At 44.5% G+C, this 25,197-nt stretch overlaps 1 protein-coding gene across 4 annotated transcripts in view; it reads left to right on the top strand.

Annotated features, from left to right (window-relative positions):
- The first annotated feature begins 560 nt into the window (after positions 1–560).
- Positions 561–25,197, top strand: part of LOC127580854 (polycomb group RING finger protein 3) — a 215,606-nt gene continuing 190,969 nt past the window's right edge. Inside the window, exons 1-2 of one of the 4 annotated variants that reach the window (XM_052034839.1) lie at positions 603–623; positions 3,426–3,525. Coding sequence is in view for 1 of the 4 variants with exons in the window: in XM_052034810.1 (XP_051890770.1) it covers positions 582–623 (42 nt within the window). In the remaining 3 variants the exon portion in view is untranslated. Of the gene's footprint in view, positions 624–3,425; positions 3,526–23,618; positions 23,645–25,197 lie in introns of those variants that run through there. The other 3 variants (XM_052034810.1, XM_052034845.1, XM_052034861.1) reach the window with 3 other exon arrangements.

Genomic DNA, 25,197 nt, shown 5'->3' with positions numbered 1-25,197 from the left:
TCGCCCCCCCCTCCCCCCTCCCCTCGCCCCCCCTCCACTCGCCCCCCCTCCCCTCGCCCCCCCTCGCCCCCCTCCCCCCCCTCCCCTCGCCCCCCTCGCCCCCCCCTCCCCTCCCTCGCCCCCCCTCGCCCCCCCTTCCCTCGCCCCCCCTCGCCCCCCTTATCCCTCGCCCCCGCCCCCCCCTCGCCCCCTTCCCTCGCCCCCGCCCCCCCCTCCCCTCGCCCCCCCCTCCCCTCGCCCCCCCTCGCCCCCCTCCCCCTCGCCCCCCCTCGCCCCCCCTCCCCTCGCCCCCCCTCGCCCCCCCTCCCCTCGCCCTCCTCCCCCTCGCCCTCCTCCCCCCCTCCCCCCCCTTCTCCCCCCCCTTCTCAATTCTCCCCCCCCTTATCCCCTCCCCACCCTCTCCCCCCCCCCCCCTTCCCCCCCCCCCCCTTCCCCCCCCCCCCCTTCCCCCCCCTCGGGCACGTGCCATTCCCGGCCCGCCGCGCCTGCGCAGTGATCGTGCCTGGCCGCTTGTTGCGACGTCACTGACGGCGGGGGGCCTGTGTCGCGGGCCAGTGACGTCAGGCAGCGGCTGTCCATCAATGAGTCCGCCGCACCTCAGCCTTGCAGCGCCGCGGAGACAGGTGAGTCCGGGGATCGCGGCCCGGCGCTGCCCCGGGCCGCCGCGCACACTGCAGCCGCCCGCGGGAGGAGCTCTGCGCCTCCAGGGCGGTTGGCAGCGCCTGGGCTGGGGCCTGGGGGAGGCTGCGGCCGAGGGTGGGGGCCGGGGGTTGAGGGATCCTTTGTGCGGGGCTCGGCTCGTCCGCCCGCCCGCCCGCCGAGGGGTCGCTTCCCTCAGGCGGCTGCACCGGCCGGGGCGAGCGCGGAGCCCAGCCGGCTGCCAGTCTCCATCGAGAGCCCCTTCCACTGCCCAGCGCTGCAGCCAGTGCGGGAGCCAGACTTCAGCAGAGGTGTCAAGGACTTGCAGGGGTGCAGTGAAGTCTGGTACTGAGGGACCGGTTATCTGCAGGCTGGGCTTCTCTCCACAAGGGCTGAAGAACACACATCACAGGCTGTTTGGCCCAGTGAGCCCGCTCCACCATTCATTGAGATTACGGTGGATCTTCAGATGCAGCTGTATGTGCCCGTCCCAGTCTGATATCCCTTGATACTTCTAATTTCCAATAGCCTGTGGATTAGTTTTGAATGCATTTAATGACAGAGCCTCCTACAGCAGACCGGAGTAGGGAATGCCAGAGATTCACTACCCCAAGTAAAGAAACTTTCATCTTTTACGTAGCCTACCACTTAATTTGAGACCATAACCCAATCTTCTAGACTCAGGTGAAACATCCTCCCCATATCCATGTGTAAGATTTTTTTTTAGTAAGCCATCCAATGAAGTCCTCTCATTCTTCCACACTAAAGAATAGAGCCCAGCCTACCCTCGCCATGCAGATCTGCCATCCCAGGAACCAATACTGTGCATCTTCAGTGCACCCCCTCTCAGGAACTAAATCTTTTAGGAAAGGAGACAAATTGTACAGAGTACTTTAGGTTTAGTGACACCAAGGCCCTGTAAAATGAATACCTACTTCTTCTCTTAGCTTTGCAATAGGGCAACATTCCATTTGCCTGCCTTCCTGGAATGTGTACACAATATCATCCAGGTCTTTAAACAGGCATTTCCCAAGCATTCTTTTAAATACTCAGTAATTCTGTTTCTTTCACCAAATTTGATTGCCTTATTTTCCATGTAATCAAGTATTGAAAGTGATAGTACAACATCTCCTTGAAGCCACTTTATATCTAATCATCACTGGAGATGTTACATTTGGCTTCCTCGGCCCAATTGAAGAGATTGAGACTAGTTGGGCCCCAGGCACAAGAATCCTGCACAGCCTAACTAGTCATGGCCTGCCAAACCAGGAAGCCTTTACAATCCTTTTTTTTTTAAAGCTAGTATAGTCATTCTTAGACCAAATCTGAAACACCCCAGTTATGCAGGCTTACTGCTTTTCCTGGCAGTTTTACAACATTTTTCCTTTTATTTCATACTATTTTTAAATTTCAACAACTATTCAGGAGACCCATAGCAAACTTCATGTTTTCCATCCCCTTATATTGCTTAGTCCCACCAAAGCAGATTTTAATTTGTGTTGCAATCTGCTAAACCAGGAGTTTTTTTGTTTATAACTGTGATAATTATTTCATGAATCTTTAAGAGCATTGTCCTACATCCCTTCAAGTGTTGAATACCCTGGAATATTTAGTTTCCAGCTTTGGTCACTATGCAGTCACATTTCTCTAATGACAATTTAGTTCATATCCATATATAACAGTTTGTCATCCATCTTGCTGCATTTGGATAGTACCTTTAAACAATATCCATACTTTGACCACATTGCTGCTCATTGTTCCATTGTCTGTTTTGCTTTCAACATTTATAAAAATCCATTTTCAACTTGGTCTCCTGATTCTCAGCCAAGATTCCCATACTGGCTAGTTTAAATCCTCCAGCAACCCACTCCTCACCTTGCAAAGAAATTGACCTAAACTTGTTAACATATCCTGTGACATGTACAGGTCCCACCTGCCTCAGAAACAGGTCTAAAGTCTCCAATCTAAAGGCCTTTCTCTGTACCATCTTCAGCCGTACTCATTTGCCACATCTTCCCTTTGCTTCTTAGCCTGTGGCACTGGGAGTAATCCTGAGATTAACTTTGAGGCAATGCTTTTTAATTTTTCTTTACTCAATATTTGGTACAAGATGGACCACAACTACTAGCTCCTCACACTTTCCCTCCATATTGCCCCACAGCAATTGAATGACATTCTTGACCGTGGGACCCAAGAAGCAACACACCAACTCAGAGCCACATCTTCAGCCACAGAAGCTCCTACCTGTCCCTTAACATTTGATCTCACTTTTTCCTCCCTCCTATCTAGTTGAGCCACACAACATACCAGTCCTTTCAAATACAAACAAACCAAGTGAGGGGGGTTGGAGAAGGAGAAAGGGAAGGAAGAGCAAGAGGAACTCAGGTCACCCAATTACCTAATTGCTTTTCCTAGACTATCTTCTCTAGTTTGCATACTGTAAAGCTGCAGAAACTACCCATGTAGACATACTATCCACAAGCCACTCAGTAGCATCCACAACTTTCCACATGGCCCACGATGCACATTCACTTGGCTGAGCTGCTGTTATGCAGTATCTTTAAAGATGACATAGAAACTTGTTAGAAAGAATTCAGCAGCTACTAATCCACTATCTGCCCTTCACCAACATCACTTTAGAATTGTACTTTCACATTAATCCCAGTGTTGTATTACCCCCAACACCACTACAGGCCAATGTGCTTTAGGATGCAGTAAGTTTTATATACTCAAGCAACACCAACTAAGTCACCTGACTTCCAATTATTGGTAACTGATTTTAATAGGCTTCCCAAATAGATGCCGTCCTCCCCTCCAAGATTACCACCTCAACAGAAAGGCACAAAGATAAGAAGATAAAATTTTAGAAGTAAATTAACTTTCAAGGTAAGCTTGATTGGATTTAAGTAATTACAGGAAGTCCCCGGATTACGAACGAGTTCCGTTTTTGAGTCTGTTTGTAAGGTGAATTTGTATGTGTCGGAACAGTTACGTACAGTTCACATTTAGCGTCAATTAGTCCTAAGTCACTACAAGCTTGAGTTATTTATTGCTATATATTAAGATCCAAATGGAATTTTGATTCCAGTTTCATTATAATTCCACACATAATGTGAAGCAATCTAAAATACAGCATAACTTGTTATCGCCGGGACATGTGAAGACTGTCATCAGTCTTATGTACGTTTGGTGTCATTCATTACAGTACAGTACTGTGGAGGTACAGTTACCACATTGAGTGAATTTTGTGTATTTTCTGACTGACAGACAAAATCAACTTAAGGACATCTGTAGAAACGGACCTCGGTCATTACACGGGGACGACCTGTCGGGGGAGACGAGTGCTGGATAGATAGATAGAGAGAGAGAGAGAGATGGTGGGTGGGGGCAGCGGGAGATGGGGTTGGTGACCATTCATGGTGTCCCTCATCATTCGGAACTCCTCAAGCATCCCTGCCCCGAAATAGCGACACAGACTGTAACACATGATATCCATGATCCAGCCGTTCGCCACCTCCATCACCTGGAAAAAGTCAACACTGACAGGCAGACTGTTCTGCGCCCAATTCCATGTCTTCTTCCGCTGTTCGTAAGTATGGGCATTTGTAATCTGGGGACTTAAAATTACATAAATTTGTCCCTGATTCACCAGTCTCCACGCTGAGGGTAGCACATTAAGTCATTAAGGATTTTAACTTTGCAAGTAAAATCACAAAGGGGTTTGATGGAGTGAATAAAGAGAAAATGCTCATATTGACTGAAGGGTCAGTCACCACAGTGGTTATAGGTAGAGAGCATGGAGGAGTCATCGATTCATACAGCATAGAAACGGGTCCTTCAGCCCATCTCGTCTACACCAACTGAGATGCCCATCTACACTAGTCCCATTTTCCTGCATATCCCTTTATTCCTTTCCTATTTATATTTATGTCCAACTGCTTTTTAAATGCTGTTTTTAAAACCTGCCTTTACCATTTCTTCTGGCAGCTTGCTCTATAAACCCACCAACCTCTGTGTGAAAATCTTGCCCCTCAGAAGTTTAAATCTTTACCCTTTCACATTAAACTTCTGTCCTCTAGTTTTAGACTTCCCTACCCTTGGAAAAAGACTGTGACTACCTACCCTATCTATGCCCCTCATAATTTTATAAATCTCTATAAGGTCACCTCTCAGTCTCCTGCGCACCATGAAAACAACTCCAGCCTATCCAATCTGTCCTTGTAACTGAAGCATACTCCTTTCCAGGAAACATCCTGGTGAATCTCTTCTGTACTCTTTCTAGTGCTACTACATCCTTTCTATAGTGTGGTGACCAGAACTGCACACAATGTTCAAAGAATGGCCTAACTAATGTCTTGTACAGCTGCAACTTGATGTTGCAACTCTTGTACTCAATAACCCTGCCTATGAAGGCAAGTAAGCTAAATGCCTTCTTCATACCCTATCCACCTATGTCACCATTTTCATGGAGTTATGAACTTGCACCTCAAGGCCTCTTGGTACATCAATGCTTCTAAGATCCCTGCCATTTACTCTATATGTCCAACCAGTACTAGATGAGCTCATACTTGTCCTGATTAATTTCCATCTGCCCCTCCTCTGGCCAACTTTCCTGCTGATCTATATCCCTATGTATCATTTGGCAACCATCTTTGCTATCTACATCTCCATCAGTCTTTATGTTATCCACAAACTTGTATCAGACCACTGACACTCTCATCCAAGTCATTCATATATATGACAAATAACTAATGTCTCAGCACCGATCCCTGAGGTACACCACTGGTTGGACTTCCAGTCAGAAAAACAACGCTGCGCCACTACCCTCTGCCCCCTATCACCAAACCACTTTTGGATCCACTTTGCCAAAACACCTTTGATCCTAACTTTCTGGATCATCCCACCATGCAGGACCTTGTCAAAAGCCCTGCTAAAGTCCATGTATATCATGTCTACCACCTTGCCTTCATCTTATTGGTAATCACCTCAAAAAACTCAATAAAATTTGTGAGGCAGGATTTCCCCTGCACAAAACCATGCTGACTCCCCCAGTCAGTCCCTGCCTTTCCAAATGAACATGAATGCTATTGCTAAGAAATTTTCCAGTAGTTTCCATACTATTGACATGAGGCTCACTGGCCTGTAGTTTCCTGGCTTATCCCTACCACCCTTTTTGAATATGGGAACAACTTTATCTACCTTCCAGTCTTCCAGTACCTCATCCATGGCTAAAGATAATGTAAAAACCTCTGTCAGGTAAGAGTTTTATGTCACAAGTGATTAGGATTTGGATTGTGCACCATGATGGATGCATATTCAATAGCAGTCATCAAAAGGGAAATGAGTAAAGGCTTAAAGAAAAAATTGCAGTAAAATGGTGAGTGGGTGGGTGGGATCGATTGGATAGCTCTTTCAAAGAGTTAGTAAGAGGATAAGAAAGATATATGGCTCATCGAGCTACTTTGCCATGTAATAAGAGCATGGCCTCAGCTCTACTTTCCTCATAGACCCTGTCTCTCTATAGCACAAAATTTTGTCTCTCTCAAAGCTTTGAATACATTCATGTTTTAGCCTCCATAGATTTGTGGGGTTGAGAACTCCAAAGATCCATGGCCGCCTGAGAGAAGAAATTCCTCCACACCTCAAATGAGCCATTTCTTATTCTGAACCTGTGCTCCCTTGTCCTGAATTACCTTATGAGGAGAAAAACCTTTCCAGCATCTTGAATCCCCTTCAAATCTTGTAGATTTCAATAAGTTCTCCTCTCATTTTTCTAAACTCCATTGAGCAGAGGCACAATCTGTTCATTTGTTCCCTAGAAGCCTTCTTACTAGGAACCAAACTAGTGAACCTTCTCTTTACTGCTGAGAGTGCAAGTATATCCCTTCTCAAATGGTTTTCCAGATGAGGTTTTGCCAATGTCTTGTACAATTGTAGCAAGACTTCCCACGTTATTCCATCCTCTTTGTAATAATAAACGACATTCTATTTGCCTTTCTAATTGCTTTTTATTTTTGCACGCTAATCTTCTGTGTTTTATGTACAAGGACACACAGATCCTTCTGTACTGCAGCATTCAGTTTTCTCTCCCACTTAAATTATATTCGGCTTTTCTTTTTGTCAAAGTTAGTAATCTCTTATACTTCATTTGCTGGTTTTTTGACCACTTAATCTGTTTCCCTCAATGGACTCTTTACCACATGTTTTTGTATTGTAGAGAAATGTGACCTCAGTATAGTCCGTCCCTTTATATAAGTCTTTGATATAGATTATAAATAGTCAAGGCCCTAGCACTGATACTCTTGCACCCAACAAGTTACATCTAACCTGAAGATGACCCATTCATACCAACTCTCCTTTTTCTGATACCAAACCAGTTTTCACCTGCATCCCCTCCCTCCCCACCCCTCTCTCAATGCCATGAGCTCCAAACTTGTCCAGTAAGTTGGTGTTAAATTGATGGGCTGAAAGCCTCCTTTTGATCTGTTAGCAAACCTGCGTGTATCCATGTTTTTAAAAACACAGAACATAGAACAGTACAGCATTTGACAGGCCATTTGGCCCACGATGTTGTGCTGAACTTGATAACCAATTACACTAAATGTCCTCCTCCTGTGTGTCATCCATATCCCCCATTCCCTTCATCTTCATGTGTCTGTCTAAAAGCCTCTTAAACTCCACCTAACTACCTTCTTCCACCACTACCCCGGCAACCCATTCCAGTCACCTACCGCTCTCTGTGTAAAAAAAAAACTTGCCCCTCATGTCGCATTTAAACTTCCCCCTTTAACCTTAAAAGCATGTCCTCTGGTGTGTGACATTTCTACCCTGGGGAAAAGATTCTGACTGTCTATCCTATCTATGCGTGGCTGAGGGATTGGAGTGAGGGGCAGGGATTCAGATTTCTGGATCATTGGGGCCTCTTTTGGGGCAGGTATGATCTGTACAAAAAGGACGGGTTGCACTTGAATCCCAGGGGGACCAATATCCTGGTGGGGAGGTTTGCTAAGGCCACTTGGGAGAATTTAAACTAGAATTGTTGGGGGGTGGGATCTGAACTGGAGAGACTGGGGAAGAGGTGTTTGGCTCTCAAATAGAGAAAGCTTGTAGTCGGTATGAGAGGGAGGATAGGCAGGTGATAGAGAAGGGACATGCTCAGACCAACAGTTTGAGATGTGTCTATTTTAACGCAAGGAGTATTGTGAACAAGGCGAATGAGCTTAGAGCTTGGATAAGTACTGGGAGCTACAATGTGGTGGCCATTACAGAGACTTGGATGGCTCAGGGACAGGAATGGTTCCTTCAAATGCCAGGTTTTAGACCCTTCAGAAAGGACAGGGAGGGAGGCAAAAGATGTGGGGGAGTGGCACTGTTGATCAGAGATAGTGTCGCAGCTGCAGGAAAGGTGGACATCCTGGAGGGACTGTCTACGGAGTCTCTGTGGGTGGAGGTTAGGAACAGGAAGGGTCAATGACTTTACTGGGTGTTTTTTATAGGTCGCCCAATAGTAACAGGGATATGGAGGAGCAGATAAGGAAGCAGATCCTAGAAAGGTGTGATAATAACAGAGTTGTTGTGATGGGAGATTTTAATTTCCTAAATATCGATTGACATCTCCATACAGCGAGGGGTTTAGATGGGGTGGAGTTTGTTAGGTGTGTTCAGGAAGGGTTCTTGACACAGTATGTAGATAAGCCTACAAGAGGAGAGGCTGTGCTTGATTTGGTATTGGGAAGTGAACCTGGTCAGGTGTCGGATCTCTCAGTGGGAGAGCATTTTGGAAATAGTAATCATAATTCTATCTCCTTTACGATAGCATTGGAGAGAGATAGGAACAGACAGACTAGAAAGGCATTTACTTGGAGTAAAGGGAATTGTGAGGCTCTCAGGCAGGAAATTGAAGCTTAAATTGGGACCAAATTTTCTCAGGGAAAAGTACAGAAGAAATGTGGCATAGTTCTGCATAGGCATGTTCCAATGAGACAGGGGAGTCACGAGAGGATACAGGTACCATGGTGTACAAAGGTTATAATAAATCTAGTCAAAAGGAAAAGAAAAGCTTACAAAAGGTTCAGAGAGCTTGGTAATGTTAGAGATCTGGAAGAGTATAAGGCTAACAGGAAGGAGCTTAAGAAAGAAATTAGGAGAGCCAGAAGGGGACATGAGAAGGCCTTGGCGGGCAGGATGAAGGAAAACCGCAAGGCGTTCTACAAGTATGTGAAGAGCAAGAGGATAAGATGTGAAAGAATAGGACCTATCAAGTGCAACAGTGGGAAAGTGTGTATGGATCCAGAAGAAATAGCAGAGGTACTTAATGAATACCTTACATCAGTATTCACGATGGAAAAAGATCTGGGTGATTGTAGTGAGGAGTTGCAGCAGGCTGAAAAGCTTGAGCATGTAGATATTAAGAAAGAGGAGGTACTGGAACTTTTGGAAAGCATCAAGTAAGTCGCCGGGACTGGATGAGAAGTACCCCAGGCTGCTGTGGGAGGCAAGGGAGGAGATTGCAGAGCCTCTGACGGTGATCTTTGCATCATCAATGGAGACAGGAGAGGTTCCAGAGGATTGGAGGGTTGCAGATGTTGTTCCCTTATTCAAGAAAGGGAGTAGAGATAGCCCAGGAAATCACAGACCAGTGAGTCTTACTTCGGTGGTTGGTAAGCTGATGGAGAAGATCCTGAGAGACAGGACTTATGAACATTTGGAGAGGTATAATATGATTAGGAATAGTCAGCTTGGCTTTGTCAAGGGCAGGACGTGCCTTACAAGCCTGATTGAATCTTTTTGAGGATGTGACTAAACGCATCGATGAAAGGAGAGCAGTAGATGTAGTGTATGTGGATTTCAGCAAGGCATTTGATAAGGTACCCCATGCAAGTGTTACGAACCAGCAACAAAAGAAACACACTGAGTCATGATTCAGTGTTTAAAAACTATTTTATTAATCACTACTTATGGTAATAAGAAAAATAAAAGTAAAAATGTTAGTATGTTAGAAGTAAAAATGTTAAACCTTGAACATTAACCCCAAAAACTAAACTCTTCGTGTGTGTGTGTGTGTGGGGGGGGGGGGGGGGGGTGCAAAGTCCCAAACTCCCAAGTCCAGGAATGGTTCTTAAAGTTCAGTTCCGCAAGCCGTAAGGTGAAACATAAGCGAAGGCTTCTTCAACAACCACCGTTGTCTGAAGATAAGAAGTAGAGCACATAGAGAGAGTAATTACGAAATCCAAATGTTCCACGATGGAACCCAAACGACACCTCAGTGTTTACTCGGTAGTGACTTCCTCACCCCGAAAAGCATCCGAATCGTGGCCGACCACACAAATACCTGTTTCCTTCTACAGGTCAGCAACAAAGTGAACTCCACCGGATTACTTCTAATTTCCATACGTGGATTGTAGTAACAGACACAGTTATTGTTGCTCATCCATCGATAGAGAAACTAGCAGGCTGGTCTCTCTCTCTCTCTCTCTCTCTCCCCTCTCCCTCCCCCTCCCTCCCCCCCCTCCTCCCCCCCTCCCTCCCCCCTCCCTCCCCCCTCCCTCCCCCCTCCCTCCCCCTCCCTCCCCCTCCACTCCCCCTCCACTCCCCCTCTCCACCCCCTCCCCCTCTCCACCCCCCTCCCCCTCTCCACCCCCCCTCCCTCTCCACCCCTCCCCCTCTCCCCCCCTCCCTCTCTCCCCCCCCTTCTCTCTCTCTCTGACTGACTTCGACTGACCTCTTCAACAACGTCATTACATCCTTTATCTTTGGTTGACGTAAGCACGCCACACACACACACTACTAACTCTACCTTAAAGGGACATTCATCGAGTCCGTAACACCTCCCACCTAAAAAGAATTTTTCCCAAGAAAAATTTTAACCTCACATACAGTTAGTAATGTTAATGATTATCATGCTACACAATTACAGAATATCAGATTAGTACAGATACATTTCCCATTTAACATCTTTGCCTTTAATGTGAGTTATCATGAGATCAAACTCTTGCAAAATTAAACTCCGGTTTAACAGCCTTCTGTTCTTGTTTTTGACTCGGCTCAGAAACACCAATGGGTTATGATCTGTATACACAGTCAATGGTTTCTGAGGGGTGCAAACATATACACTGAAATGTTGCAAGGCTAAAACAAGCAACAGTAATTCTCCTCTATGGTGGAATAATTCTTTTGATGCTCATTTAATTTCTTTGAAAAGTAAGCTACAGGATGGTCAATATCATCAAGGTCACCCTTCTGCAACAACACAGCTCCTGAAGCTTCATCATTGGCATCTACTGGTAATGAAAATGTCCTTACAACGTCAGGTGATTTGAGCACAGGATGGTAACATAAAATGGCTTTCAGCTTCTCAAATGCTTCTTGACAAGGATCTGTCCAAACAAACTTCACTCCCTTCTTCAGAAGATTAGTTAGGGGAAGAGCAACATCAGCAAAATTTTTACAAAAGTTTCAATAATATCCAACCATTCCCAAAAATCTTCTAACAGTCCTTGTACCCGTAGGAACAGGGAACTCAGATATTGCTTGAACTTTTGCCTGAACAGGAGCTAACTTGCTTTGACCTACAATATAACCAGATACGTCACGGTGGCATGGCCAAATTCACTTTTAGCCAAGTTAACTGTAAGGTTAACTTCGGAAAGTCTTTCAAACAACCTTTCTAAAGCAGAGATGTTATCCTCCCATGTATCATTTCCTGTCACTAAGTCGTCAATATAGGCATCTGTGTGTCTTAACCCATGAATCACTGAATTAATCATTCTTTGAAATGTTGCCGGAGCATTTTTCATTCCAAATGGCAAAACATTATATTCATAATGTTACAAAGTTACAAAGGCAGAAATCTCCCTTCCTCTATCTGTTAATGGAACACACCAGTACCCTTTTAATTGGTCAATCTTTGTAAGAAATTTAGCCTTTCCCACTCTGTCTATGTAATCATCCACCCTAGGAATAGGGTAAGCATCTGACTTCGTTACAGCATTCACTCTCCTGTAATCTGTACAAAATCTAACAGTTCCATCAGGTCTAGGCACAATAACACAGGGCGAACTCCAGTTTGAAGAGGAACGTCTAATAATATCGTTTTTATCATGTATTCAATCTCCTGGTCAACAAGTTTACTTTATTCCACATTCATTTGATATGGGTGTTGTTTGATTGGTTTTGCATCCCCAACATCAACATCATAAGTAATTATCGACGTTCTGTTTGGAACATCTAGGAATAGGTTTTTAAATTTTAAAATTAATTCTCTCATCTGTTGTTTTGCGAAACTTGTAAATGGTCCAACTTCATTTCAAGGTTCTCCAGGATATTTTGGTTTTTTAGTTTCGATGGAACAATATTTGGTCTAAATTGGCCTTCCTCATTATTAACATCAGGCATTCTAGAAACAACCTTCTTATCATCCACCATGGCCACAACTGAATCTCTCTCATAATAAGGCTTCAGCATGTTTACATGACAGAGTTGTGTTTTCTTGCGTCTATCTGTGTTTTGATTATATATGTCAAATCAGTTACTCGGGATTCAATAATATGTGGTCCAGAAAAACGAGATTGCAATGGATTATTTTGGCTAGGGAAAAATACTAACACCTTTTGTCCCACTGCAAATGTCCTAGGCCGAGCACGTCTGTCAAAACATGTCTTCATTCTTATCTGGCTGGTTTTCAAATTCTCTCTCTCTAGCTGGCAGACTCTCTCCAACTGAGTTTTAAATTTTTGGACATAGTCCAACAGAGACCAAATGCACTTCCTCATTAACCCATTGTTCTCTTAACAATTCTAAAGGTCTTGTCACCCGATGTCCAAATACAAGCTCAAACGGACTAAATCCTAATGACTCCTGTATTGATTCTCTAACGGCAAACAAAAGTAAATGAACACCCTCGTCCCAATCCTTTGTGTTTTCAAAGCAATAAGTCTTCAACATATTTTTGAGAGTAGAATGAAATCTCTCCAGAGCTCCCTGAGATTCTGGGTGAGATGCAGATATACAATCTGCTTTGCCCCCAGCTCATAGACTAGTTGTTGGAATAAATTAGACATAAAATTACTGCCTTGATCAGATTGGATTTCTTTTGGCAAACCAACCAAAGTAAAAAATTTTAAAAGAGCCTTTGACACAGTCTTGGCCTTAATATTTCTAAGTGGTATTACCTCTGGAAATCTAGAAGTTGCACACATGATGGTTAACAAATACTGATTTCCAGCCTTAGACTTTGGCAATGGACCAACACAGTCCACAATCACTTTCGAAAAGAGTTCACCAAAAGCAGGAATTGGCTTCAACGGAGCCACAGGGGGTTTTTGATTTGGTTTACCTACCATCTGACGTGTGACAGGTTTGACAAAACATCACCACATCTTTTCTCAAACCAGGCCAATAGAATTGTTTCAAAATCTTCCCTACAGTTTTATTCACACCAAAATGATCACCCAAAGACAAAAATCTCATTCCTATAAACTTTTGGAACCACAACCTGATAAATAACTTCCCATTCCTCATTAACAGGGACTTGAGGAGGTCTCCATTTCCTCATTAACACTCCATTTTTGACATAATATCCAATTGTCAATTTCTCAATCTCATCACATGAGAGTGCTTTTTCTTTCAATTCCGTAAGCTCAGGGTCCTTCGTCTGTTCCACCATAAATTCTTTCCTCGACAAAGGCAAATCTTTAAATTCAGGCTCACTACAAGGATTTTGATCCTCCAGTGAAGACAGAAAAGTCTCAGACAAGGCATCATAATTTTCTTCCTGTTTAGAACTGTCAGGGAACCACACCAGGCTGCACAGGACTGTCGGCCTTGGCTAATTCTTTAGCTCTAGCTCGAGTCACTGCACAGGATGGGTAAACACCTGGATCATTCTCAGACTCATCAATCCTTGGTTTGGTCGTTAACCATACCACAGGGACAAATTTTCCATCTGCAAGGTCATTCCCCAATAACAAAGAAACTCCTTCCACTGGTAAACTAGGTCGTATCCCTACCTCGACAGGTCCTTCTACGAATTTTGACTTTAAAATCACCTTGTGCAAAGGCACAGACATGGTGTCACCTGTAACACCTCGCACTAGATTTACCTCACCAGTGTCAGTTTCTTCACCAAAATTTAAAACACTGTCCAGCAAGAGAGATTGACAAGCCCCAGTATCTCTAAGGATTTTCACTGGCACCTGGGGTGACTCATCATTCAGTGAAACAAAACCCTCTGATACATAAGAACAGAATTCCTTTCTCACCTCCTCCAACTTTTCAGCCTTTACCTCTGGCAAGGACTGATCTTTAACAACATCTCCCAAACCTTTTTGATTTTTAATTACCTGAAAGCAAGCATTGGGCACAGCTTCCTTCCTTTTTTTCAAAAGGGCACAATTAGCTATAACATGGCCAGGTTTAATAACAAGTACGCTCAACAGGTTTCTCCAGAACTGGCTTCTTTTCATCCTTTCCTTTTTAAGAACCTCCCAATTTAATCTCTGGTTTACCTGGATTGTCCTTATAACTCTTTTGAAAGGTTTTAGGTTCTCCCCATTTGGATTTATGGTTTAAAACATAATCATCTGCCAACCTAGCAGTTTCTTGTAAAGTTTCCACCTCCTTTTCATTTAAATATGTTGTTATTTCAGCTGGGACACATCTTTTAAAGTCTTACACTAACGTCAATTCTTTCAATTTATCAAAATCCCCATCTACATTTTTAGCCATGCACCATCGTTCAAAACATATTCTCCTTCCATTGGCAAATTCCATGTACGTCTGATCTGCAGATTTCTTCGTCTCTAAATTTTTGTCTATAAGCTTCAGGTACCAATTCATAGGCCTTTAGCACAGCTTGTTTTACCTTTGTATAATCAGCTGCATCCTCAACAGACAAAGCAGAATAAGCTTTTTGAGCTTTACCTTTAATTACACTCTGTAACATAAGAGCCCATCCTTCCTTTGGCCAGTTTGAACTCTCAGCAACCTTTTCAAAATGTTGGAAATACTGATCAACCTGATCTTCCTCAAAAGGAGGGACTAATCGAACCTCCCTACTGGCTAAAAAGCCATCATCAGAATCAGAACTCTTTCGCTTCACTTCTAACTCATGCTGTTGCTGTTTTTCCTTCTCCTCCCTATCCAGCTCCATCCTCCTCAATTCCATCCGGGCCTTCCTTTCCTCAAATTTTAACCGAGTTAGTTCCCGTTCAGCCTCTAACTCTAGCTTCCTTTGTTCAGCCTCTAGTTTCCTTTGTTCGGCCTCTAATTTCTTTTGTCCTAACTCGAACTTTATTCGCGTTTGTTCTAACTCTATCTTTGCTAACTGCACCTGGCTATCAGGAATCTCTGACTCACTCCCAGGAAACTGTTCTAACTCTTCCTCCTCCAAATCCACTGGTTGAAAAGTCACATCCGAAATCACTGGTTTAATCTCAGGAAACTCGACTACCTCACCTCAAACACTTCCTTCTCCAAATAATAGTCAACTATCATTCTATGAATAACTGCTTTTTTCATAGACCGCTTTACTGTTTTAAGGTTTAGCCTTGTAGCAATTTAGAGGGCTATGGGTAAGCCTAGTAATGTCTAAGGTAGGGACGTGTTTGGCACAGCTTTGTGGGCCGTAGGGCCTGAATTGTGCTGTAGGTTTTCTATGTTTCTCATAATTTTGAAAACCTCTATCAGTCTCCCATCAGCCTCCGATGGTCTATGGAGAACAACCCAAGTTTGTACAACCTTATAGCTAGTGCCCTCTAATCCAGGCAGCATTCTGGTAAACCTCTTCTGCACCTTCTCCACAGTCTCCACATCCTTCCTATGATGGGGAGACCAGAACTGCACACGATACTGTGGTCTGACTAAAGTTTTATATAGCTGCAGCATGACTTCCGTACTCTTATACTCAACACCCCTACCAATGAAGGCAAGCATGCCATACACCTTCTTTACCACCTTATCCACTTGTGTAGCCACTTTCAGTGAATTATGGACCTGGACCCCAAGATCCCTCTGTACCTTAATGCTATTAAGGGGCCTACCTTTAACTGTATATTTACTCCTTTCATTTGATCTCCCAAAGTGCAACACATTTGCCTGGATTAAACTCCATCTGCCACTCTGCCCATATCTATAACTGATCTATATCTCACTGAATTCTTTGATAGTCCTTTACACTGTCCACAACTCCACCAATCTTGGTGTCATCTGCAAATTTGCTGATCCACCCATCTACATTTTCATCCAAATTATTGATATATATCGCAAACAGCAGAGGTCCCAGCACCGATCCTTGTGGAACACCACTGTTCATGGACTTCCAGCCAGAATAACAGCCTTCCACCCCTATTCTCTGTCTTCTGTGAACAAGCCAGTTCTGAACCCAAACCTGTAACTCAACCTGGATCCCATGCATCTTTATCTTCTGAATCAACCTACCATGAGAGACCTTATCAACTGCCTTACTAAAGTCCACGTAGATAACATCCACTGCCTTACCCTCATCAAGCACCTTTGCCAACTCCTCAAAAATCTTAGTCAAGTTTATAAGACATGACCTGCCCTGAACAAAGCCATGCTGACTGTTCTAAGCAGGCCATGCCTTTCCAAATGTGCATAAATCCTATCCCTGTATCCTCTCCAATAGCTTCCCTACCATTGACGTGAGGCTCACTGGTCTATAAGATAAGAGAAGATATCTTTATTAGTCACATGTACATCAAAACACAGTGAAATGCGTCTTTTTGCGTTAAGAAAATGCTGGGGGCAGCCCGCAAGTGTCACCACTCATCCAGCACCAACATAGTATGCCCACAGCTCCTAACTTGTACGTCTTTTGTTTTGGAATGTTTGGAATAATTACCTGGATTATCCCTATTTCCCTTCTTGAACAAAGCCAAACATTTGCTACTCTCCAGTCCTCTGGGACCTTGCCTGTTGCTAGTGAGGACACATAGATTTTTGTCAAAGCCCCAGCAATCTCCTCACTTGCTTCTTTCAAAATTCTGGGATATATGCCATCAGGTTCTGGGGATTTATCCACCTTATTGTTTTTCAGAAGACCCAGCACTACCTCCTCCTCAGTCTCAAAATGTACCAGCACATTATCATCCCCCACTCTGCCTTCATTAACCCCAGATCCTTCTCCTTGGTAAATACCAACACAAAGTTCTCATTTGGTGCATTAGCCACTTGCTCTGACTCCAAGCACAAATTTCCTCCTTTATCCTTAAGTGGACCTACGTTCTCCTTAGTTATCATCTTTTTAGTAATATAAGTATAAAATGCCTTGGGATCATCCTTGATCCTGCTCGCCAAGGACATCTCATGGCCCCTTTTGGCCATCCTAATCACCTGCTTGAGCACTTCCCTGGTATAGAACAATTACAGCACAATTCAGGCCCTTGGCCCACAAAGCTGTGCCGAACATGCCCCTACCCTAGATATTACTAGGCTTACCCATAGCCCTCTTTTACTCAGCTCCATGTACCTATCTAATAGTCTCTTGGGAGACCCTATTGTATCAGCCTCCACCACCGTTTCTGGCAGCCCATTCCATGCACTCACCACTCTGAGTAAAAAAACTTACCCCTGACATCTCCTCTATATCTACTCCCCAGCACCTTAAACCTATGTCCTCTTGTGGCCACCAATTCAGCCCTGGGGAAAAGCCTCTGACTATCTACCCTATCTATACCTCTCATCATCTTATACACCTCAATCAGGTCCCCCCTCATCCCCTGTCTCTCCAAGGAGAAAAGGCTGAGTTCCCTCAACCTGCTTTCATAAGGCATGCTCCGCATTCCAGGCATCATCCTTGTAAATCTCCTCTGCACCCTCCCTATGGCTTCCACATCCTTCCTGTAGTGAGGCGACCAGAACTGAGCACAATAGTCCAAGTGGGGTCTGACCAGGGACCTATATAGCTGCAACAATACCTCCCGGCTCCTAAATTCAATTCCCTGATTGATGAAGGACAATATACCATATGCCTTCTTAACCACAGAGTCAACCTGCGCAGCCGCTTTGAGTGTCCTATGGACTCGGACCCCAAGATCCCTCTGACCCTCCACACTGCCAAGAGTCCTACCATTAAGACTATATTCTGCCAACATATTTAACCTACCAAAATGAACCACTTCACACTTATCCGGGTTGAACTGCATCTGCCACTTCTCAGCCCAACTCTGCATCCTATCTATGTCCCGCTGTAACCTCTGACAGCCCTCCAAACTATCCACAACACCCCCAACCTTTGTGTCATCCGCAAACTTACTAACCCACCCCTCCACTTCCTCATCCAGGTCATTTATAAAAATCACAAAGAGTAAGGGTCCCAGTACAGATCCCTGAGGTACACGACTGGTCACCGACCTCCACTCAGAATACGACCCTTCAACAACCACTCTTTGCCTTCTGTGGGCTAGCCAGTTTTGAATCCACACTGCAGTGTCCCCTTGGATCCCATGTCTCCTCTCCTTCTCCATAAGCCTCGCATGGGGTACCTTATCGAATGCCTTGCTGAAATCCATATACACTACACCTACTGCTCTCCCTTCATCGATGTGATTAGTCTCATCCTAAAAATTCAATCAGGCTCGTAAGGCAGGACCTGCCCTTAACAAAGCCATGCTGACTATTCCTAATCATGTTATACCTCTCCAAATGTTCATAAATCCTGCCCCTCAGGATCTTCTCCATCAGCTTACCAACCACTGAGGTAAGACTCACCGGTCTATAATTTCCTGGACTATCCCTACTCCCCTTCTTGAATAAGGGAACAACATCCACAACCCTCCAATCTTCTGGAACCTCTCCCGTCTCCATGGATGACACAAAGATCATCGTCAGAGGCTCCGCAATCTCCTCCCTCGCCTCCCACAGCAACCTGGGGTACATCTCATCTGGTCCCGGCGACTTATCTAACTTGATGCTTTCCAAAAGTTTCAGCACCACCTCTTTTCTAATATCTACATGCTCAAGCTTTTCAGGCCGCTGCAAGTCCCCACTACAATCCCCCAGATCTTTTTCTGTGGTGAATACTGACATAAGGTATTCATTAAGTACCTCCGCTATTTCTTCCGGATCCATACACACTTCCCACTGCTGCACTTGATAGGCCCTATCCTTTCACATTTCATCCTCTTACTCTTCACATACTTGTAGAACGCCTTGGGGTTTTCCTTAATCCTGCCCGCCAAGGCCTTCTCATGTCCCCTTCTGGCTCTCCTAGTCTCTTTCTTAAGTTCTTTCCTTTAAGCCTTGTACTCCTCCAGATCTCTAACATTACCTAGCTCTTTGTACCTTTTGTATGCTTTTCTTTTCCTTTTGACTAGATCTATTGTAGCCTTCATACACCACGGTTTCTGTATCCTGTCATGACTCCCCTGTCTCATCGGAACATGTCTGTGCAGAGCTCCACACAAATATCCCCTGAATATTTGCCACATATCTTCTGTACTTTTCCCAGAGAACATCTGTTCCCAATTTAATCTTCCAATTTCCTGCCTGAGAGCCTCATAATTCCCTTTACTCCAAGTAAACACCTTTCTAGTCTGTCCGTTCCTATCCCTCTCCAGTGCTATCGTAAAGGAGATAGAATTATGATCACTATCACCAAAATGTTCACCCACTGAGAGATCTGACACCTGACCAGGTTCATTACCCAATATCAAATCAAGCACAGCCTCTCCTCTTGTAGGTCTATCTACATACTGTGTCAAGAACCCTTCCTGAATACACCTAACAAACTCCACCCCATCTAAACCCTCACTGTCTGGAGATGCCAATCGACGTTTGGGAAATTAAAATCTCCCATCACAACAACTCTGTTATTCTCACATCTTTCTAGGATCTGCTTCCCTATCTGTTCCTCAATAACCCTGTCACTATAGGGCGGCCTATAAAAAACACCCAGCACTGTTATTGACCCCTTCCTGTTCCTAACCTCCACCCACAGAGACTCCGTAGACAATCCCTCCACAATGTCCACCTTTTCTGCAGCCGTGACACTACCTCTGATCAACAGTGCCACTCCCCCACCTCTCTTGCCTCCCTCCCTGTCCTTCCTGAAACATCTAAAACCTGGCACTTGAATCAACCGTTCCAGCCCCGGAGCCATCCAAGTCTCTGTAATGGCCACCACATCATAGCTCCAAGTATTCATCCAAGCTCTAAGCTCATCCGCCTTGTTCACAACACTCCTTGCATTAAAATAGACACATCTCAAGCCTGTCTGAACACGTCCCTTCTCTATCACCTGCCTATGGTACTTACTCCTAGCCTGCTCGATATGAGAGCCAAACACCTCTTCCCCAGTCTCTCCAGTTCGGATCCCACCCCCCAACAATTCTAGTTTAAACGCTCCCCAGTAGCCTTAGCAAACCTCCCCACCAGTATGTTGGTCCCCCTGGGATTCAAGTGCAACCTGTCCTCTTTGAACAGGTCATACCTGCCCCAAAAGAGGCCCCAATGATCCAGAAAACTGAATCCCTGCTCCTTACTCTAATCCCTCAACCACGCATTTAACCTCCTCCTCATTCTGTTCCTATACCCACTGTCACTTAGCACAGGTAGTAATCCGGAAATTACTACCTTTGAGGTCCTGCTTCTCAACTTCCTTCCTAATTCTCTATAGTTTCTTTTCAGGACCTCATTCCTTTCCCTACCTATGTCGTTGGTACCAATATGTACCACGACCTCTGGCTGTTCTCCCTCCCCCTTCAGGATATCTTGGACGCAATCCAAAACATCCTGGACCCTGGCACCTGGGAGGCAAACTACCTTCCAAGTTTCTTTCCTGCGTCCACAGAATCGCTTGTCTGCCCACCTAACTATAGAGTCCCCTATCACTAGTGCCCTCCTCACTCCTTCCCTACCCATCTGAGCCACAGGGCCAGGCACTGTGCCAGAGACACTGCCACTGTTGCTTCCCCCAGGTAGGCTGTCTCCCCCAACAGTACTCAAGCAGGAGTACTTATTGTCAAGGGATACAGCCACAGGGGTACTCTCTAGTACCTGACTCTTCCCCTTCCCCTTTCCCTTCCCCCTCCTGACTGTGACCCAATTGCCTGATTCCGATGTTCCCGGCGTGACCACCTGCTTATAACTCCTCTCTATCACCTCCTGACCAGACGTAGGTCATTGAGCTGCATCTCCAGTTCCCTAACACGGTCCCTCAGGACCACAAGGGCCATTATATTCCACAGGGGTCAGCCTGATTTTAACATCCTCAATACATATGCTTCCTTTTCCTTCCTGACTAAATTTAGGTCTTTAAACAACTGCTGCATGTCAGACGTGGACTTGTCCAACAGGAGCTGCTCCCAATCAATGCCCTGTAGCTCCTGTCTTATCCTGTCATAATTTGCCCTCCCCCAGTTTGGTACCCTTCTGCAAGATCCAATTTTATCCTTACTCATAACTATATCAAAACATAATGAGTTGTGGTCACTATTCCGAAAATGTTCACCCACTATTAGGTCTGTCACCTGGCCTGGTTCATTTCCCAAAACTAGGTCCAGTATGTTCTCTCCTCTAGTTGGACTCTCCACAGACTGTTTCAAGAACCCCTCTTGGATGCACTGAAGAAATCCCGCCCTGTCTAAGCCTCTTGTACTAAGGAAGTTCCAATCAATATTGGGGAAGTTAAAGTCCCCAATATTTTCAAATTTTCATATTACTCTTGACTCCTGTCATTTTCTGTTCCTTCCCAAGCCTTTCCATTCTCCCACAGGATGTCTCCTCAATCTGATCAGTATGCAGTGTTGTACTTTTTGATATGATTTCCGGATATGGGTAGCAGTATAGCGTCGTGCTAACCGCTACACTACCGTAACTTTGGTTTATTGGCAGTCAGTTCCTTCTAACAATGACTTCAGTGAATTTACAATTACTATTTTTCTTGCAGGGACGATATCTTATTCAAGTTGCTTGTTGTATCTTAAAATATTTTAATTGTTTTTATAACTTTTAATGAGAGGAAGCAAATGAATATGTTTATGATACAGAGGCAATTTGCAATCATCCAAATGTAGCACGCTGTCTCTTGTATAAAACAAGTTCTGTCAACAGTTTGCATTTCTATGCTACTGTACTGGCCTGCGCTAAAATTAGGGCGTTGTTAGTTGCAGATTTTTGTAATTTCACATTTCCTGAATACTGCAATATTTGAGTAGCACAGTGGGGCAGCTAGTTGAGTCACTGCCTCTTTGCAATTCTGCATGGCATTAATGTAGGATTAATGTAACTGGGTGGTAGAGTGGACTTTTGTTTTTTTTGTTCTAATTGTGTTCTTTCTTGTAAAAATTGTGAATAATTTATGTTTAATTTATGTTTTTCTTTTGAATGCAACTTATATGATACTATGTGTTTTTCATTGCACCTGTGCATACATGTACTTGTGTATATTGACAATAAACTCAACTTTGACTTCTTTGACTTTGGTTGATGGTCAGCACTGAACCAATGGGCTGAAGGGCCTGTTTCCGTGCTGCATCTCTCAATGACTCAAATTCTCATTATGTCCTTTGCATATATTTTCTCCCATTGATGTCTTCTCACAGAGAATGGTACCTTCTGAAATTTTAATACAGTAAGAGCGATACTCTCCTGTTTTTCAGCCGGTAGGAACTGTTGTCTTCCATTCTGACCTGCGAGGGTGCTCCCCACCCCCTGCCGTTCTCCTCCAGTTTAGAAATGATACTGTCCAATTATAATAATACAAGAAATAGAAGCATGAATGGACCCTTTGGATCCTTGTGCTAGCTCCACGATTTGATAAAGTTATGGCAGGTTCTTTACTTCAGCTCCACTTTCCTGCACTGAACGCATATCTTTTGATTTCCTTAATATTTAAGAAGCTATCAATCTCTGTCTTGAATTTACCCGGTGGGGACAGTCTCAACAGCTCTCAGGTAGGGAATTCCAAAGATTCATTGCCTTTTACCTACAGAAACTTTTCCTCTTCTCTGCCCTGATTGGCTAATCTCTTATTTTTAGACTGTGATCTCTGGTTTAAACACCCCAACCAGGGGAAACATTAGCTCTGTATCCATCCCATCAATCCCATTGAGAACTTTGTATTTTTCCATGGGATTACCTATCATTTTTATAACCTCAGGACAGTGTGGTCCCTTCCTGTTTAACCTCAACTTGTTCATCTGACCTGTTCAAAGTCAAGTTTATTACCATATGCACAAGTACATTTATGTACAGGTGCAGCAGCATCACAGGCATAAAGCATCAGATACACAACATTCACAGGAAAAATATAAATTATACATAAATTATCCAAAAATTATACAAGAAAGAACACAATTAGAACAAAAATAACAAAGTCCATTGTAGTGCAAAGTGGTCATAGTGTTGCTATACTGAGGTAGTGATTAGGGTTGTGCAGGTTGGTTCAAGAACCAAATGGTTGAAAGGAAGTAGCTGTTCCTGAACCTGGTGGTGTGGGACTTAAGGCTTCTGTACCTCCTGCCCAATGGTAGCTCCAAGAAGATGGCATGGCCCAGATGGTGGGGATCTTTGATGATAGATATTGCCTTCTTGAGGCAGTGCCTCCTGTGGATACCACTGATGGGGGGAGGGATGTGCCCGTGATGTATTGGGCTGAGTCCACTACTCTCTGCAGCTTCTTATGTTCCTGTGCATTCAAATTGCCATGCCAGACCTGTTGGAACAGTATCAAGCCATTCTCTGGTACTGTTGGAATTGTGTCCTCCTGTTCTCATTTTCTGAGAGTCACTGGTATTTGCTCTTGAGTTGGTGATGCTAAGCGGTCTTTTTCAAGCACTGAAGATACACCGACAATGCTGTTGGGGAGGAAATTCCAAGACTAAGACTCAAGGAACAGTGATGTGTTTCCAAGTCAGGAGGTGTTCGGCTTGGATGGCAGTTTGTAGGTGATGGTGTTCCCTTATCTCCAAAGCCTTTGTCCTCTTTGGTTGCAGGGACCACATGTTTGGGAGGTGCTATTGGAGCAGCCTGAAGAAGTTGCTGCAGTGTAAGTAGTACGCATGACAGCTACTATTGGATGTGGAAGCTTTAGAGAGGGTGCAGAGGAGATTTACCAGGATGTTGCCTGGATTGGAGAGCATATCTTATGAGGATAGGTTGAGCGAGCTAAGGCTTTTCTCTTTGGAGAGAAGGAGGATGAGAGGTGACTTGATAGAAGTGTACAAGAGGCACAGATCGAGTGGACAGTCAGAGACTTTTTCCCAGGGTGATAATGGCTAACATGAGGGGGCATAATTTTAAGGTGATTGGAGGAAGATATAAAGGGGGATGTCAGGGGTAACTTTTTTTTTACACAGAGAGTAGTGGGTGCGTGGAACACACTGCTGGCAGAGGTTGTGGGGGCAGATAAATTAGGGACATCTAAGAGACTCTTAGATAGGCACATGGATAATAGAAAAATAGGGGGTAATGTGGGAGGGAAGGGTTAGATAGATCTTAGAGCAGGATAAAATGTTGGCACAACATTGTGGGCCAAAGGGCCTGTACTGTGCTGTAGTGTTCTTTGTTCTATCCATTTTGGCAGGAAGAGCAAAATGTGAAGTGTACTGTAAATGGTGAGAAATGGCAGATCTCAGAGGTTTCAATCAGATTGGCCATGATCCTGATTTTGTCATAGTCATAGAGTCATAGATACAGGCTCCTCGGCCCAACTAGTCCATGCTGACCACATTGTCCACCCAGCTAATCCCAATTTCCTGTGTTTGGCTAATATCCCTCTAAGCCCCGCCCCTCCATCTACCTCTCCAAGTGCTTTTTAAATGACACTATTGTACCTGCCTCAACTCATCACCCTCTTCATGAAAAAGTTGCCCCTCAGGTCCCTTATAAATCTTTCCCCTCTCACCCTGAACCTATGCCCCCTAGTTTTGGACTCCCCTACTGTAGGGAAAAGACTGATACCATCCACCCTATCTATGCCTCCTCTCATAATCTTAAACACTTATGTAAGGTCGTCCCTCATTCTCCTATGTTCCAAGGAATAAAGACCTAGCCTGGCCAACTTCTCCCTTTAACTCAGGCCTTCTAGTCCTGGCAACATCCTCCTAAATCTTTTCTGCGCTCTTTCCAGTTTAACCACAACTTTCCAGTAATAGGGTGACCAAAACTGTACACAGTACTCCAAGTGCAGTCTCACCAATGACTTAAACAACTACAACATAATGTCCCAATTCCTATACTCAGTGCCCTGATTGATGAAGGCCAACGTGCTAAACACCTTTTTCACCACCCTATCTAATTGTGACGCTGCTTTCAACGAACTATGCACTTGTAAGAGGCATAGATCGAGTAGACAGTGAGAGACTTTTTCCCAGGGTGACAATGGCTAACACGAGGGGGGGGACATAATTTTAAGGTGATTGGAGGAAAGTATAAGGGGGATGTCAAGGGTAAGTTTTTTTTTTACAGAGAGTGGTGGGTGGGTGGAACACACTGCCGGCAGAGGTTGTGGGGGCAGATACATTAGGGACATTAAGAGGCTCTTAGATAGACACATGAATGATAGAAAAATAGGGGGCAATGTGGGAGGGAAGGGTTAGA

The sequence above is a fragment of the Pristis pectinata genome, chromosome 2 (assembly GCF_009764475.1).
Source record: "Pristis pectinata isolate sPriPec2 chromosome 2, sPriPec2.1.pri, whole genome shotgun sequence".
Lineage (NCBI taxonomy): Eukaryota > Metazoa > Chordata > Chondrichthyes > Rhinopristiformes > Pristidae > Pristis > Pristis pectinata.
Note: the sequence above shows the minus strand (reverse complement) of the source record. Positions and strands in the feature narration are given on the sequence as shown.